This window comes from Sceloporus occidentalis, unplaced genomic scaffold, assembly GCF_023333645.1.
Source record: "Sceloporus occidentalis isolate IW3139 unplaced genomic scaffold, rSceOcc1.0.p SCAF_3, whole genome shotgun sequence".
NCBI lineage: Eukaryota > Metazoa > Chordata > Lepidosauria > Squamata > Phrynosomatidae > Sceloporus > Sceloporus occidentalis.
Genome location: NW_028316983.1, coordinates 58,831,250 through 58,849,908, shown reverse-complemented (window position 1 = coordinate 58,849,908; position 18,659 = coordinate 58,831,250). Strand labels below are relative to the sequence as shown.

Sequence of the window (18,659 nt, the reverse complement as noted above, 5' to 3'; positions counted from 1 at the left end):
GTCAATATAGCAATTTTCTATGTTTGGACACCCGACAGAGCACCTAGGCGATCGAAAGCTTAATTTTAAAAAAAATAAATTTGTCTACACATGCGATCGCCTTACCCTGCTTCCCACTCTACCGGGGGAAAGGCTATGTGAATGGGGGGGAGGGGGGAATGGTGCCGGTAATGCAGGAAAGAGAACAAAGTGGGTGACACCCGCAGGCCAGCCCCTTGAGCACTTCTCCTCCCATCCCCAAGTTACCGAACCGGACACCCATGTCGTTCCCATTCATTTGCTCCGGATTGGACTCGGGAGGTGCAAGAAAAACCTCCAGAAAAGTGCAGTCAAATTAACCCGGGTTTGACCCCCCCCCCAATTCGGGTTTTCCTTGGAAAAATTGATTACATGGGGATCAGATCCAAATTCCAATGGGAACGATATCGGCGTAATAAGGATTGAATGCGCGCTCAAATGGGAACGATGCTCCCATAATCCGAGTCTTGATCCGCTTTATAAGCCAGTGGGAATGGGGCCTTAGTTGTGCATTCTTGCATGGCAAGGGGTTGGAATAGATGACCTTGTGGTTCCTTCCAACACTAAAATTCTATGATGACTGGCTCCCCTCCACTTCTTCCTAGATCAAATGCAGGACAGGATAAGCAATGTTTTCCAAACTCTGCCTATTAGAACAGCAGCTGGCTATGGTTCATTTGAGGAGTGCCACAGCCATTCCTTTCTGACCACAGTAAGATTGCTTCTTTAGCTTCTAAGAACTGTAGGCCAAAGAAATAATCTTTTCCAAGCTCTGGTAATAGCCTGCATTGGCCTCTAGAGAGATGTTGTCAATGCAGTGGAAGAGCCTGGGCTTCCAGTGTCAAAGTGCTGGGACTTTTTTTTTATTGGAAGGAAAATAATGCCACCACTGCCACTAAGATTTTCCTGGCTCACAATAGTCTGGGGTGGGAGGGGGTGAGGAATGGATTTTCTGAGTAACTATATTATTGCAAGTATCTCTGCAGTAATAGCAAGTATTTAGAGGTGGTTTGGACTTGAATGAGAAGTACAGACTCATTAACTTCACAAATGACCTGCTTCTGGTAGAAGTGAACGTGCTAGACTTGGTTTGTTGATGTGGATCAACACTGTTGCCAGCGTTTCAGGACTCTCCGTGGGTCTATGTGGACTGTCATGATGTGCACTAGCATATCACAATTTACCACTGTACCACTGGTTATTATGGGATGTTATGAAGGAAGTCTAATGGCAGCCACCTAGCACTTATCAGGATAGGGTTGGAAAAGGGGGTAAAAGGTGGTGGCAGTAGTAGCAACAGCTAAGGGGTTTGAACAGCTGACCAAAGATGCCCTCTTCTGCCAACCCTACTAATCCACCCATGTGAGAACAGAAAGAAAGCTGGATATTTCATAAAGGGCTTGGGCATGTTTGGGGTCAGTGGAGGCCAGGAAGTGGTACTGCTTTTGTACTGCCAAGATCTTTTGTGGGCACTGTAGAGATACAGCAAGGCATTTGCACCCAGGCTCATTAGAGAAATTTCCATCTGGATGATTGGGTGAGGAGAGGTTTTGCTCTCTTTGTCCATCTGCACTTAGTGTTCTGCCATGGAAATGGTTACACAGAAGGCAGAAAAGGGGCAGGTCATCTCTTTGGAAATTACAGAAAGAGAAGGAAGGAAGGAAGGAAGGAAGGAAGGAAGGAAGGAAGGAAGGAAGGGACTCAAAGCATATACACTGTCCTCATAGTGCATACACATGTTCAGATCTGGACAGATATTTTGTGTACCACTAAAACCAACCACTAGGCTAGGATCTTCAGAGTTCCATTTGGCTTAAGGTACATAAGTTGGTCAGAAATTATTTGAAGGCACACAACTACAACAACAACTACAACAACAACCCATTTACTAACCACTAATTATGCTAAGCCTTGGAAACAGATGCAGGCAAAAACTAGCCCTACACTACTAAGCAAAAGGCTAAAGTCATAGTATTTCCTTTCATTTGACACAAGGCATAAGGCAGCATAGGAGATAATGGCTCCACAAGGCTGTCTTTATACTAGATCAGGGGGACTGAACAGTGCCTCCCTTTTCTAACAAAAACCTCCCTTTTCCCAAGACAGTAACTTAGAAAGTATGTCTCTTGTACTAATTTCTACAGAAAAGCTTGATCATATAAGAAGTCACAACTATGCATGTGAAGAATGACTGTTGGTGCTACCTCTGTAATTTGCATTTTGCCTTCTTCATGATGTTCAAGTTATAACAAAAAATTTCCAACAGAGATTTCAAGGCAAAATTCATTGCTCAAAATTCACAATTCATTACTGTGGGGCTAGGTAGCATGAGTCACATGGGAATACTGAGAACTTATAGACCAGAGATGGGGGACATATGTTGGATTGTAACTCCAATCATCTCTCACAATTGGCTGTGTCTATTGCAGATACATCTCCAAAACGACTGCATTTACAAACCATAATAGCAAACAGAGGAACACTTTGGCCAACTTTACCACTTACAGTAGTAATTTTGTCATCTGTGCTATACAATGCAAGTGTCCAAAGATATATGTGGGAGAGACAAGAAGACCTCTTTAAAAACGTATAGGAGAGCACCTTTCAAATACAAGAAACTAAAATTTTGAGTTACAGAAAAAATAAATAACAACGATGAGGAGACTCTTGAAAAAAGAAACAGAGTGCATTTTAAAATTAAAATCTTTGGTGCCTCAAGGATTAAATGAAGAACTTGATCTCCCATTTTATAAATCTACTCTCTCTGTGTGTGTATTTCCTAGCCTGGTTGCATGATATGTCCTTCAAGGCTATTTCACTCCACATTTCCCCTCTCTCAGTCTTCCTGACCATCTATAAAATAAAACTTTAAAAACCCTTCTATGTATTATCCTACTAGAGAGGCAGGCTAGCTCCAACAGGCCTCCCTGGAAGAAGATTAACCATCCATTAAGAAGCCAAGTCCTCCCTCCAATACATCTCCCTTGGTCCAGGCCTCGGAGGTAGAGAAGACTGCTGGACCTCATCCCCTTCCCCACCACCACTCCATTCTCCTTTTGTGTCGTGCCTTTTTAGATTGTAAGCCTGAAGGCAGGGAACTGTCCAATTAAAAAGATTGTGTGTACAGCGCTGTGTAAATTTACAACGCTTTATAAATAAAAGTTAATAATAATAATAATAATAATAATAATAATAATAATGCCTGGTTCTCTAGTTTTTTGTCAGTCCAGCTAATGGAATGACAATTTCAGTTCCAGAAATTTCTGCTAGTAGTTTTGCATATTGATATATATAGGCTTGAAAGCAATACATAAAAATTATAATGTGTTGTGACATTTTATTAAGATATTATTATGTGTTGTCTTTTTTATTTTTTATTTTTTATTTGTATTTGTTTTTATATACTGTAATCTCTGAGGAAGGCCATCAAAATATTTACATAGGGCAAAATGTGTTTGGCCTGTATCAAAATAAAAAAATATAGACCTACAGAGCACTTGGAAATGTATCTCCCACCCACTCCCCCCCCCCCCTTTTTTTGTGTGAATTCCATTACATGCTCTTCAATATTTGTCTTTTATGCTGGCTAGGACTGAAAAAAAACCCAGCAAAATACATAGGAAAGCAAGGCGGGATACAAACGGGCAGGGGAAGACGCCTTGGAGGTGTATTCTGCTGAATACGGAGCCTCCAGACCGCCCGCCCCGGGGGCGTGGCTCAGGAGATGGGGCTTCCACATGGGGGGCAGTGAAGACGCCTCACCTGGGGCTGTTTCTGACCCGCAGTTTCCAAACCGCCGCCTCGGAGGACGCTGCAAAGAGAGAGGCAGCTTCCTCACGGGCGGCCAAAAACGGGGCTTTTTTTTTCCTTTGCCGGCTGGCGGATGCGCAGCTGCGCAGCCGCAGCTCTAAGCAGCGGCGGCAGAAAGCCTATGGGCACATTTAAAGTGCCCAAGCCCCTTTAAAACTTTTTCCCCCGCTCTGCCCAAGAACAGTGGTGGTCTCCTGCCAGCTGGTGATCAGCTGGTGTTGGCATCCTTGTCCGCTTGCACTTTGCCAGTGTCACCAGCATCATGGATGCCTCCTCTCCTTTGGTCCCCGCGCTCCTGCTGAATCTGCAATGCACAGCCACAGCTGTCGCCGCTGCCACCGCTGTCCCCCTGCCATCCCCCATCACCTCCCTTGTACATATGTAAATATTTACAGTTTTAGGGGTTTTTTATTGTTAGGTGAAAATGGCACAGGAATGTGTGTAGGGGCTCACTTTAAAGTCCAAACTTTCCAAGCAGCGCATGCGTACATGTTGCTCTAGGGTTAGGGTTAGGGTTAGGGTTACGAGTCTTAAAATGCGCTGCAGCTGTGCTGCAGCTTCCACACCTGCATGGCAGCTGATGCTGCAATTAAAGCCTGACTGCAAACTGTGCATGTTCCAGGACCCCGACTCATTATGCGACACAGCAGACACGGAGCTTTTAAATGGGCAACTTAAATTAGCGGTGTAGCAATTCTGACGTACCGGTGCAGCAGCTTACAGACAGAGCTGCGCAGCTGCGCATCAAACGGAAAAAAAGCGGAGAAAAGCAGCACCTTTTTAATGCCGCCTCTTCCCGCTTGGGGCATGCAGGGGGCGTGTTCATGGCGGCATTCAGGTAAGGCCCGTCTGAAGGCTCTACCTTCATGACGTCATGAATACACCCCTTTCTGCCCGTCTGTATCCCGCCCAAGTTACTTGCCTCCACTATGGGCAGAGTAAGATGCAGCATTAGACTGAGAGAGAAATAAAAACATAAGTAAGGACTCTACAGAATATCCATTTTAATTACCCTGGTTGGCAGGGACAACATTAGGTAGAGTGAGGAAGCTTACCTCCAAAGGCAGCTAATGGCTTGTTATTTAATTTGTTTTTGAGTATTTTATTGTTAGGAGTAGGGAGATTTTCAGCTTGACCTGCCAAATTATTCCCCTAGCTCCGGGTACTATGCACCATGACAGGAGCAAGTAGAGTGACTCCAGGAATGAAAAAATCTTAGGTCTGTTGCATCTTGAATTAAATGGAGTGGTTCACAGTCCACTATCATCAAGCTGTTCCTCCTACAGCAAGGAGATAGTCTTACCTTTGCAGACTGCACAGTAGAGATGGGCAATGTGTGGTCTTTTAGATGTTGTTGAACTGCAACTCCCACCATCCCTTATTAATGGCTGTGCTGGTTAGGGCTGATGAGACTTGCAGTCCAACAATATCCAGAAGGCCACATATTCCAAGTTTGTTTCATGCCCTTCAAATTCCTGGCCACCTTTCCAATATCATAAAAACTGCAAAGTATGAATGGGTCCTTTGCTTTCCATAAATGTGCTGCCATACCCTTTTTGGAAGGGAAAACCGAACAGAACAGGAGGCGCCTGTGGGTTCTAGGCTGGCAGTGTAATTTTTTTTCTCATCCAATGCAAATTTCTTGTTTCTGTTTTCAGTTAAGGCACATTATATAAAGGAAAGTAAGTTTTTTTCCTGCTGATGGCAATATCACCCTTTAAAATGAAAATCATAAAAGCTAGTAAGAAATATTCCAAAAACTCATACTCATTTTTTGGCTTCAAGTCTAGGACATTCTTCCCTCAATTCCCTCTAAACTGGCTGGCTGGGTTCCTTCTACAGGCAGCAATCTTTTGCAACCACAAGAGATTTGCTATATACCCAACACAAACGGAAAGGTGTTAAAGGATCTAGCAGTGCCAAAAGTGTTATCTTCGAGATGTTTAGACACACACACACAGTCTCTCAATGCAGAGAAAGTCAGACTGTGATTTAAGCTACTTTGTTCACTGCTGGGGTTCCACAATAGCAGGAAATAACCCCAAGACATAACTAAAGTTTCATAGTTGTCTTCACATGAGCACTGGAATCAACCTGGAAAGCTTGTTTCCTTAATTAGGCATCCGGTACACATGCTCTCCATCCCTCTCTCTTGCTACTCACTCTTCCCTATTCTCTCTCTGTCTCTCAGGGCTGCTGATACACACATACATGCACGCACACACACAAACACATAGAGGTTTTCCACAGAGGGCTCTGTGGTTTGAAAGTCTGTTTTGCTAACAAGCTAGTCCCAGTAATAATCGGTTTGCACTTGCCAGCTCACATTCCCAGTCGTTGTAAATGGACCACAAGCTTTTAAGTTCAAAACTACAAAGCCATTCTCAATATACCCATACATCAGTGAGTAATCTGTCTAGGGAAAATGCAACACACCGTGGTCAAGAACAGGCCAAGACATCTAAATGTGCTGGTAAGAGCATGGAGCTGTTGCTCCCAGGTGGTTGTCTCCACATTTAGCCAATGGACATAGCTTGACTAATTTTTTTCTTGAAAGCAGATGGTTATCTCCCTTATTGCTCCAGGGGAAATGTACTACTCAAAATGTACTGTTCCAAAGTGAAGCTAAGGCGAGATACAGACGGGCAGGAGAAGACGTCTTGGAGGTGTATTCTGCTGAATACGGAGCCTCCAGACCGCCCGCCCCGGGGGCATGGCTCAGGAGATAGGGCTTCCACATGGGGGGCAGTGAAGACGCCTCACCTGGGGTCGTTTCAGACCCGGAGTTTCCAAACCGCCGCCTCGGGGGACGCTGCAAAGAGAGAGGCAGCTTCCTCACGGGCGGCCAAAAACGGGGCTTTTTTTTTCCTTTGCCGGCTGGCGGATGCGCAGCTGCGCAGCCGCAGCGCTAAGTAGCGGCGGCAGAAAGCCTATGGGCACATTTAAAGTGCCCAAGCCCCTTTAAAACTTTTCTCCCCGCTCTGCCCAAGAACAATGGTGGTCTCCTGCCAGCTGGTGATCAGCTGGTGTTGGCATCCTTGTCCGCTTGCACTTTGCCAGTGTCACCAGCATCATAGATGCCTCCTCTCCTTTGGTCCCCACGCTCTTGCTGAATCTGCAATGCACAGCCACAGCTGTCTCCGCTGCCACCGCTGTCCCCCTGCCATCCCCCATCACCTCCCTTGTACATATGTAAATATTTACAGTTTTAGGGGTTTTTTATTGTTAGGTGAAAATGGCACAGGAATGTGTGTAGGGGTTCACTTTAAAGTCCAAACTTTCCAAGCAGCGCATGCATACATGTTGCTCTAGGGTTAGGGTTAGGGTTAGGGTTATGAGTCTTAAAATGCGCTGCAGCTGTGCTGCAGCTTCCACACCTGCATGGCAGCTGACGCTGCAATTAAAGCCTGACTGCAAACTGCGCATGTTCCAGGACCCTGACTCATTATGCGACGCAGCAGATACGGAGCTTTTAAATGGGCAACTTAAATTAGCGGCGTAGCAATTCTGGCGTACCGGTGCAGCAGCTTACAGACGGAGCTGCACAGCTGCGCATCAAACGGAAAAGAAGTGGAGAAAAGCAGCACCTTTTTAATGCCGCTTCTTCCCGCTTGGGGCGTGCGGGGGGCGTGTTCATGGCGGCATTCAGGTAAGGGCCGTCTGAAGGCTCTTCTGTGCCAAGTGATGACTGTTAGAAACTGTACACATAGAAAATCAGTCCAATAACAGAAGTATTCAAACTTGAGGCTATGTAAATACTGTATGATCAATGCTGTATTGGCAAATGTAGCAGAAAGCAACTAACTTATTTATTTAACAAATGCATAGCTCAACTTTCCTGACAGTTCAGAGTGGACTTTCAGTCTTCAAGAAGGTGATTCCACCATATGGTCTAACATAGGGTTAGACAATCTAGTGATCTCCAGATGTTTTGGTTCACAGCTCCAATAAACCCTTGATCACGAAGGCTTGGCTAACTAATGGGAAATACAGTTCAATAGATGTGCTGTGTAGAAGATCATTCATCCCAGCCTAACACAATTTTCTGTGAGATTTCTGTAAATGACTTCCTTTGGAGATCATTTAAGATCTCTAGAACATACATTTGTAGGAAAGCTTAAGGTTAAAAAGTTACCATGCAATGAAGCTGCCAACAGACCATACAGAAAAGGCAAGATTCAGGATTGTTAAGGTAGCTCTCTAATACACAGCTGCCCCCAAATTTCTGAATGTGAATTTCTCTGGGATGCATGAGATCACAGAGTTTCGAATGCCCAACAGAGGCAAAAAAAGACAGCACAATGATATACTGTACTTAGTATATCTGTTTGTATATAAGCCTGTTTGTGAGTCCAGTAGACCCATTCCCAAGTAAATGGGTTTCAGACTGCAGCCTATATTTTCTGTACAAGTATTCTCCACTTGCTTACTTTTGCAGGAATTCCTCCAGGCCACAAAGTTTGAGTACAAAGTCATCTACATCAATGTCACGCAATTCATCATGAGTGTAGCACAATGTCTGGTAGATGAGCAAATCCACCGTGGAAGAACCTACAAGGGTGGGAAGAGAGACCAGACACAGCATGATGAGTCTTACGTCAAAATTTCCTGTAATGCTCTATCTTGGCCCCTTCAATGCCTTAATTGGTCAGTAGACTCACTTCCTCTGGCATCTCTGAAAGTGCTGTGCTGCTTCCAACATCTTCCCAGATTCTGGCTGTATATTCCTTACTACAAAATGTTGCTAACCAAACATGCAGCCACTCCCAAAATAGGTTTTGAGAATAAGCTTCCCAAAGTTATTTAAGGTTTGTTTGTTTTTTAAGTGGCGATATACATAAGGCCACTTTATATGATGTAGTGCACTGCATTTTAAGTGATATTCACTATGTTCATAAAATTTTGAGAAGACTGAACAATTAAAAATGATATGCCCTTGAACACCAGTATTCAAAGAGTGGCTCAGGACTCACTTGTGGATGACACTCTTAACACAGTGGCTGTGTCAATGGGTTCTCTTTTTTAAAGAGAGTGGAAAGATAGAGGGTAGACAGGATAAAAGAGACTTTTATACATCTATTATTCACTTTTACACCCATTCAGTACTATTTCAAGTGTTTGCTGCTAACATTTCTTGCTGACTCTCAGAAGAGAGAAAAGGATTCTTAAACCAGTATATATACTGTGTACTCTTAGGGAAGGAGGAAAGGCATATACAGTACAATAATATTCCCAGTGTTATAAATTGTGATTATAGTGGAGTCTTAGGCATCCAAAGGTTTATGACCCCAGCCTTGGAAAAAGCCTCTGGTGTATTTTTACATGTGTCACAAAAATAATATGAGCCAGTCTCTTTGGAATAATGTGGCTCTTGCTGTAGTTGCATCTTTGAGATTAACTCCAAGAAAGAAATTGGCAGTATGAGCTTTCGTAGATTTCAGTCTATTTCCTTCAGATGCATTTGATCAATGTAGACTGAAGTCTACGAAAGTTCATGCTGCCAATTTCTTTCTTTCAGTTAGTCTCAAAGGTGCTACCAGATCTCTCTACGTACTGATTCTACAGACTAACACAGTTATATCTTTGAATTATACTTCTGTGGCTCTTGATGTACATGGAATGGCTAACTTGGTTCCTAGAGTTAAAAAGGTGTATGAAGACCAGGATCGTACTGCAAATATGGGGGACAATCTATCTGAGAAGGGTTCACACTCCCTCTTTTACTCTCCACACTTTTCCACAAGACTGCATCTGGTGCCACTGTTAGGATGCTGGACTTGGATAACTCACTAAGGGCAGTAACCATAGGCTAGTCACTCTTTCTCAGAACGACCTATTTGCAGAGTAATTGTGAAAATAAAGTGCAGAGAGTTGTGTACCCTGACTTAAACCTACCAGAGGTAGGATGGATATAAATTTAACTTAACTATTAATAAAAGCACTGGCAGGAGCTGGACTAAATGAGTCTTGGGGTTGGGAATACTTCCAACTCTATAGGTCAATGAAAATAATTAAGGAGGAAGAGTTTGGGAACATTAAGTAGATGCCAAGACACATACTACAAACAGTCAAAGGTATATTTTTAGGAAACTGATCTGATCAATATGAAGCAAATGTCTGTCAAAGTTCACCTGAGTATCCATTTTATATCAAGGAAGGAGCACAATGATTTCATACATGCCCACCATAACTCCACTTTAATGAATTGCTTAGCTCAGGGGTAGGCAACCTGCGGCCCGCGGGCCAGATGCAGCCCGGCGAGGCCTTGGGACCGGCCCCAGCCCAGTCCTGCCGCCAATTGCCGCCGGGGCTTTTGGGGAGCAATTGTCTATAGAAGCCTCAGAAACATGCATTTATATTAACATTTTTTTAAAAATCAGCAAATTTTTTCACGTGTCCTCCATTTTTTTAAAAAAAGTGTCTTCCATTTGAAAATTTTGTCCTACATTTGTCCTGGTTTATTTATATATTTAATTTTTTTAAAAAAATTATTTAATTATTTATTTTTTGGCTTCGGCCCCCCAGTTGTCTGAGAGACAGCAACCCGGCCCCCGGCTCAAAAAGATTGCCTACCCTGGCTTAGCTTATTTGAGTTTCTATTGTAAAGTCTCACACTATTGTAATTCTTCTCTGCATTTGCTTTTCAAAAAGTGGTGGGAAGAAAACTGAGGTTTTAAAATTAATTTTACAAAATTTGCTCCTGCTGCTTCTTATAATTAATCTCAATATTTGCATTGGAAATGTTAACAAGAAACCTGATGTTGCTCTATTGGGTTTGTTCACCTGTTTAACAAGCTCAAGCTGAATTAATGGTATAGATGTCAGCTTCAATAAATGAATCCATTACATGGGGAAAAACCAACACTATTCAAATGATATAAAGACAGCTGTTTGATTAAGCAGACAGAAATCTGTCAATCTACCACTAAAGGACACACAAACGTTTGTGGAATAAATGAGCAAACACCAATATAATAAACTTCAAATGCCAAATTTAATGTTGAACATAAAATTAAACATTTATAAACAAGAAGAGAAATATAGCATATTTTGTTAAAAGTGTATTTCCCCCTTGGTGTTACATAAACAGAAGTTTCTATTGATGTAATAGAAAAAATATATTATCTTTGTTATAGAAAGAGATCCATATTTTCACACAGTGGAATATAGTATATTAGTCACAGCATTACAGGATGCATTCCAGTACAGACAAGTTTTTATTTAACATGCAAAAATTCCACAAAATAGCTGGGTTTTGCTTGCTGGGTGGGGGTGGGGGAGAGCAAATAACACCACAGGAGATTATTTTTAAAGGGGTACAGTGAAGGTGCATTCAGCCTTTTAAAATGTGGCCAATTATATCCACTGGTGACATCACATGCGCTATCAAGCAAGATTACAGGCACAACCATATTCCATATAGCATTTACAGCTAGTGCCTTCTGGATATGTTGTACTTAACTCCTATAATCATGAACAGACAAATCTGGAGGGCACCCGGTTGGGAAAAGCTGATCTAGGATAACTGACAGCAATCCTTCCACTGTCATAAAGTGGAATGTGTGTCCCCTGTTGGTATGAGCTTTCCAATTCAAGGATGAATACTTACAGTCACAAGTGAAGGTGAGAGGTTCCTGCAGGCTGTCATAAACCACTGTCACTTTCAAGCTGATTCCATGCCCAAGGTGTTCAGGGCTAAGGTTGACAGCGCTCCATACATAACCTGTAAGGGAATAGTCTTTGGTACTGTAACCAGATCTCAGTCTGTGGGCAAAACAAGACAGGTACAATTAGTTTCCATCACCATCAAATGCCTATTTCCCCTGGTATCTGGTAAAATCTCTTCTTTTACTTTCATTTTTTTTAAATTAAGGTGTGAAAAATCTTTATACTTCGTCTCATCATTTTTGAAGTCTTTTTTAAATCCATAACAATGTGATTAATACTCCAAGACACTAAGGCTGTTTTCCCATTTGTTCAGAGACCTTCTCTCTTTTAACAGGCAGTTAATAACTAAACTAAGATTCCTATTTAAAATGGTCATTGCATTTTACAACTCCTTTGTCTACCAAGCAGAAGAGCTCATGAGACTAAATGTATGGCTTAAAGATGCTTGTGTTCTTGTATGCAGATGGAAATATGGGACTGTTTGATCCTAGTCCAATTGAATAACATATTCCCATTACTCTAAGGATTTTGCTGTCACTCTTGTATTCCTAACAGATGTCAGGTTGATAACCTAGACTTGGTCTAACTGTAGGCATGCTGAACAACCAACTGTAGGCATGTATGTAACAACCAAGGGAAAGGAAAAATATTTTTGAAGTGCGTGTTGCATTGAATGAGGAAAGAGAAATAGATGGGAGAGGAGCAAAGCACACTGGCTACATATAGGAGAGATCAAGTTGTCTTCTCCCTAAGAATAGGGTAATTCTTAGGCCCGCCTCTCTCACCTTGGTGCCCTCCAGAGGTATTGAATTCCCATTATCCCAAGCCAGCCTGGCTCGGGATTGCAATACCAGGTTGGGGGAGGCTGTCTTAATCAGCCCAATAAACTGAAACTTTTTGGTTTGAGCTACAGTATTTCTCCAAGCCACTCCAAGATATCTTCTATATGTTTGCTTACATGGGAGGAATATCTCCCCCACCTCACATTATCAAGAATGATCCTAAGACTAAACCTGAGGAAGGGAACTGCCTCAGGGATCACAAAAGGAAATTCATCTTATTTCATTTGTGTTACTGAATGTTTACTGCCAGGGGTGGGATGAAACTCTTGTAGGATTTTTTGCCTCAAGCACCAAAAAAGTGTGGCTGATTTAGAGACTATGTATCTTTACCTGAGTGGGTAACCATTTGCTGCTCTGTCTCAGGAAGCAAGATGTCTTGGGGCACACTCCCTCTATTACTGTAGGCTGCTTTACAATAAACTGCATTTGGGAATTATAATCCTAAATAAATTCATCCACATACAGTCAATTGCAGGCTTAGACTTTTTCCAGTGAATCTGTTGCGTAAACACAAGGCAATATAAACTCTAGGGACAAATAAGATTGTTCTCCCAGCCACAACGCATTAATTCACAATAGCAATTAATTGCTCAGAACAATCAGTCTACTGAACACACATAAACACACAAAATGTTTGGTGGATGCTAACCAGTGGAAAAATGGAAGGATGTCTCAATGAGACCTTTTCTATCACAGACTAATACAGTACTTACACATCCAGCATATGGCAGAAAGCAGCAACCTCTTCATCCTTCTCTTCAGAAACTTCAAACAGCTCATAGCCATTGGCCACTGCATGATGGCAAGAGGTAGCCTGATACCAAACAAGACATGGAAATCAAGGCAGCACTGTCAATGATCAACACAGTTTCAACTATCCATCCACACCCCATGCATTGGTCAGTATTTAATTTTGTTTCAGATCTTAGTATACTAGATCAGGTGTTAACAAACACAACTAATGATCTGGTACAGGATTTTCATTCTTCCTCCATGTAGTGACCCCATGTACTAAGCTGCCCCTAACAGTCAAGAACCTTCTAGAAGAGCAAGGGATGTATGGAACTGGCACACTATTGGGAACAACACTGTGGAAGATGAAGTATTTTCCACTCATACCATTTGCCCTTTAGATCTAATCAGTGGGAACTACTGAGGTGCCCACTAATTGGGTTGCTGAGAATGTAGATTTGAATGGATGAACACAGAGACCTGTATGGATAAAGCAGATATGATATTGTCTCTGCCACCTTTATTATACTACTTTTAGGCACTGCTGCAGTGATAGAAATATGGGCTGAATTATGAATTTAGTTCATGTGCATATGTAACAAGTTTAATGTGATGAAGGAAGCTCAGGACTTGGTTTTCTGTTCTTTATGCAAGCCTATGAAGACAATGGCATCTTTGAACGAAGGGAGGCCTCATCATTATTGCAAAGGCCTCTGCAATTATCCCTTACCTTAGAAAAAGAGCAGAATAGATCTTGTGTTCCAGAGATCTACAGGTTGAATCTCCCTTATCCAAAATGATTGGGATCAGAAATGTTTTGGATTTTTTTTGGGGGGGGTGTTCCCCAGATTTTGGAATACTTGCATATATATCATGTAATATCTTGGAGCTGGGGCCAAGCTTAAATAGAAATTTCATTTATGTTTCATATATACCTTATACACATAGCCTGAAAGTAATTATATACACAATATTTTCATTAATTTTGTTCATGAAACCAAGTCTGTATACACTGAACTATCAGAAAGCAAAAGTGTCACTATCTCAGCCACCCATGTGGACAATTTTAGAGTATTTCAGATTTCCGCATAAAGGATATTCAACTTGTACTATGAATTGATATGACCTATGGTTGCTGGATGTACATTGATATGACCTATGGTTGCTGGATGTAGATTAACACACATGAATTCTGAGGATTGGTCCACATTGGTCCATAGCCTCATCTGCCCCATGTTTATTTGATTTGCTTCAAAATTTTATGAACACTTTACTGCAAAAGTCTCCAGAGATGTACTAGTCATACAGACCGTGGAACTTGTGTAACAACAACATGGGAGGAGTCCTGCTTTCAATAAGAGGTGAGGAAGATGTTTTGGCCTGCAACTTTAAGAAGCTCCAGCCAGCATGACCAATGGTAAGGGGTTATAAGAATTATAGCCCAAAAAATCTGAAGACCCAAAATTTCCCTAATCCTGCTTTAAACTCAGGGGGAAAATAAGATGTTTTATCAAGTATTCTTTTTCCCCTTGTTCCCACACTTTGCCTTTGGCACACATGTTTGGACTTGAAAGCAGAAAAGGTTGTTTCTTAAATCTAGTTTTAATGTTACTTTCCCACTTAACTTTTTTTAATCATGGTTTTTTTTTTTAATTTTAAATTTTAAAAACTTTTTACCAGTTTAAAATTTTATCAGTTTGGTCCCTTTTTATCAGTTTGGTGGCATATAAAATAAATAAATAAATAACTTCCCTGAACTATAGTTATTTTTTCTTTGAATTATATATTAGCTATAGTGCTGACAGACTAGCTGTTTTTGCCGGTAATTATTGTGCCAATTCAATATACGTAGGTCTTCTGATATCAGTTCCTGTTATTGTAATTATCTGACCTACTTTTCCTAATGGAAGCCAAAAAGAAGATGGAGGGGAGAATGCTTTTTGTCTCCCTTGGCCATACTGCTGGTCAAAGCTCTGGGTTGTTTTTTGTTCTTTTTTATGTAACGGTCATGAGGTCATACTTCTTTCTAATGGCTTCAAATAAATATTACCTAAAATTGGATAATGGAGGTTTTTATGGTTAGTGCATAAAATTGATGATTCTGGCTAAGAGCTTTGAGGCAGTACAAAATCCTAATAGATAAGTAAATGCTGACCAGTAAGTGCAGCTGAAACTAAATGGAATGACAGACTAGAGGCAAAAAAATGTGGCACTGGTAAACATGCATAAAGACTGTGGATAAAGAAATTGACAACAAAACTGTCAAAAAAGAAGAGTCAGTGTCCCAATTAGCTGAACAAACTAAAAAGAAGGAGAATAAGGTAAGAAGCACTAATCCTGTTATGACAGAACACTGGGGGAACTGAACATAAAAAGGCTGTGTGGATTAGTTTTATTTTAAACATTTCTCTGTGGAAGCAGCTACAGTTTACTGTTGCTTAACAAAAAATGTATTCAGGGAACAATAAACATTAGACAAAAATATTTATAATGCTTTATAACATAAAAACCATACAATGCAGGGTAAAATATAAAAATACAATACAAATATATATTTAGCCCACGGCATGACAGACACCACCATTAATGAATGGCTGGTCATTACTTCAGCTATTACCCAATTTGTCTCCAGAGACCATGAAATCGTGCTTTTTTATTTTATTTATTCCAAAAATGTACCCTTTTCTTTAAAAGCACTGTTGGTGACAGTTTCCTTTGAATGGAACTGCTGCTCTACAGGAGTAACTACCATATCTATCTATGTAAATCTTTAACAAATTGCATCCATTTGGGCAATTTTTTAAAAAAGTGAATACAGTTGGAATAATTTACCTACAGCACTTCATCCGTTAAATCACAGATTAGTCAACTTTCAACAATGATCAATACAACAAAAAAGGGATCACAGAGCACTAAATTATCCAGAAATCTAGTCAATATAACTAGAAAACCAGGGCTTTGTAGAACAATATACCCTCCAACATTTTGTTGAGCAAAACTTGAAATTTTTACTAGTGACCACTCTTCACCTGCCACCCCAAACATGTCATTGTAAATCACTGAAGGTTCTCTTCCACTTGGAACAGAGGATACCTAACAGTGCATTATCCTTTTAAATAGTGGTCTGCCTTCTGTAAAATGGCTTTGGGTTTCACATAGAGTGCACTTGAGAAAAAGGCTAGCCACACGGTCTTAGTTTATTTTTAAGAGTATACTTTATATGCTATATTTTAACATATATTGGAATACATTTCCAAGGAATCCTATGTGTTTATATCTTTTTATATGTTATATTTTGACATATAAAAGAGATACAAACACATAAGATTCCTTGGAAATATATTACAGCACCGTGGTGCTGTAAAAATCAACGCTCATGCTAGATGCACCTGAGGACCGATGCCTACACATTATACAGAATGCACAACATGACTTTTGGACAGATCTTAACTAAAAAGCTAACAAGCAGGAGAAACGATTCCCTAAAGTGATGCCAATCCACCAGCCTTTCAAACCAGGACATAGCAGTAGAGCATAGAAATGTTAATTTTCTTTTTGGATTACAGCTGGCCTCTAAGATTGGCACAACAGTTAGTGTACATGTTAAGAAACACATTGTTGACTGATACTTGATTATTTTGAAAACAAAAAACAAAAACAACTAACCCAGTCCAGTTATTTGCTGAGTGAATGGAAAGGTATTTATTACACTATACATCAACTCTGGCTGCATTATTTGTTGTCTTGTTTAGAAAATAAATAGAAAATAATAACATAACAAAAAAGTAATAGCAACACAGCCAAACACTTTCCTTTTCAAGAAAAGAAGCATTCTCAAAACTTTCCACTTTGTGTGCAAGGCCTCCTCCCCAAATGCCCCAGTAGGATGAGAGGAGGAAGGAAGGACAGAAACCCTCTGAATGCCAAACCCAGCGAAAGCACATGGTCTCAGAGGCTCAATTCACCCCTTCAAAAGCAAACAAAGGCCCCACTGTCAGAGCAATTAACCCACCAAAGAGAGGCATGAGGAGAGCGGGGCAAGGAAAAAGGGACAGGGCACACAACAGACACCAAAGACAACTTTAATGCCCTTTTATAATTACTTCCTTGCACAGCAAATGCAGAACACAACTTACATAACTTCTGCCAGTAGCTCCTGACAACATTTCTCACTCGGCGTATTAAGAACTGGTCCCGGGAAGTTGAGCGAGGATGGAAATCTGGCTTTTATTTATATCCCTGAGATTCCAGAGGTATTGGTCATCTACTCAGGTCCAAAAATATGCCATTCCTGATAAGCTCAATAAAGGGGTATCCCTGTGATCTAGGCTTAGAAACTTCTGACTGCCCTTTTCCCGAGGATCCTGGTATAGCAAGACAGCTCAGGATTATGATGAAAAGGACTGAGGAGGAAAGGCTAACATGCATTGTAAACATTATCCCTGATCTTTTCTTGCTAACAGGAAAACTAGCCTGTCCCCCTGCTCCACACGTGGGCTGTTTCTTTCCTGTGGATTGTGTGATCTTTCAGAAACTGTTGCTTCCAGGAAACAAGCTCCAGCAACCAGCTTGGACACACATCTGTGGGGGAAGAGGTTTTTCTTTTTTTAACCAAAGACTACCATTCCCTTTAAGGGGTAGCTTGCAAGGATCATATTAATAGCGCAACAGATATGTGCAGCCTTGTCCTTCTGAGGCAGACTGTCAAGGCAGCTGATGCATATCAGTAAACTTCAACAGAAGCAACATACAAGAGGGACACTGAAGTCAGCACGAGGAACAGGATGAAGAAACTCAGAATTTGCTTATTCCCAGAGGGTCACTGCAGGCTAAATGATTAGTGCACATCTCCATAGGAACTTTACCCGCTTTTTTGTATATAATTTTAGTGTTGACTGGGAAAAAGAGGCTGAAGTGCTCCAAATGAGAAAGCACAATACTTCCAATTTTCCCAATTTTGCAGGAACAGACATGGTTAATCTCCTATCCTTCTGATTTTTCTTTCTCCTCCTTCCATTTTCCCCTGCCCTCAGATTACTTCTACTCCTGCAAAATGGAGTTTGCACTCAATTAGCTCAGATGTCATCCAACACACTTGCTCTCACCAAAAATACATTAAAAAAAAATAAATCAACCCTTTTGCCAACTTGGGGACATGGATATTTCCACCACATTTTGGGGGCTTCCTGGGTCCTTTCAGGTCCAGGAGAGGTCTCCTGTCCCCCCTCCCCGCAAAGATCTCTCCTGGGCTAAATGGACCTGGGGGTGTAAAATGAGGTGGAAATGCATCCCACACACAACAGAGGACTTTTGTAGTATCTAGGACCAAATATTTTTTTTTTGGGGGGGGGGGGACTGTAAAAATTGCTTCTGACCAATAGGAGCCCAGCTTTGATCTGGGGGGGGGGGGCTAGGAGACACAAAAACAGTCATGGGGGCCACATGTGTGCCATAGACTGCACTTTGCCCATGCCTGCTGTCATTTCAGGCAAAAGTAAATTGCTGCAACTGCTTCAAATTGTCTATTCTTTCTCATGAATAAATGTTGCCATCTAGAGCATATTTCCATGTTGCTTTCCCACACATGTC

General features: G+C 41.4%; 1 protein-coding gene across 1 annotated transcript in view; it reads right to left on the bottom strand.

Annotated features, from left to right (window-relative positions):
* The window catches only part of PIK3C2B (phosphatidylinositol-4-phosphate 3-kinase catalytic subunit type 2 beta), a 134,221-nt gene that overhangs the window by 75,538 nt on the left and 40,024 nt on the right, over positions 1-18,659 (bottom strand). Inside the window, exons 3-5 of the mRNA XM_089514574.1 lie at positions 13,052-13,152; positions 11,438-11,592; positions 8,259-8,379 (exon numbers count right to left, since the gene is read on the bottom strand). Of these exons, the coding sequence (XP_089370700.1) occupies positions 8,259-8,379; positions 11,438-11,592; positions 13,052-13,152 (377 nt within the window). The remainder of the gene's footprint in view (positions 1-8,258; positions 8,380-11,437; positions 11,593-13,051; positions 13,153-18,659) is intronic.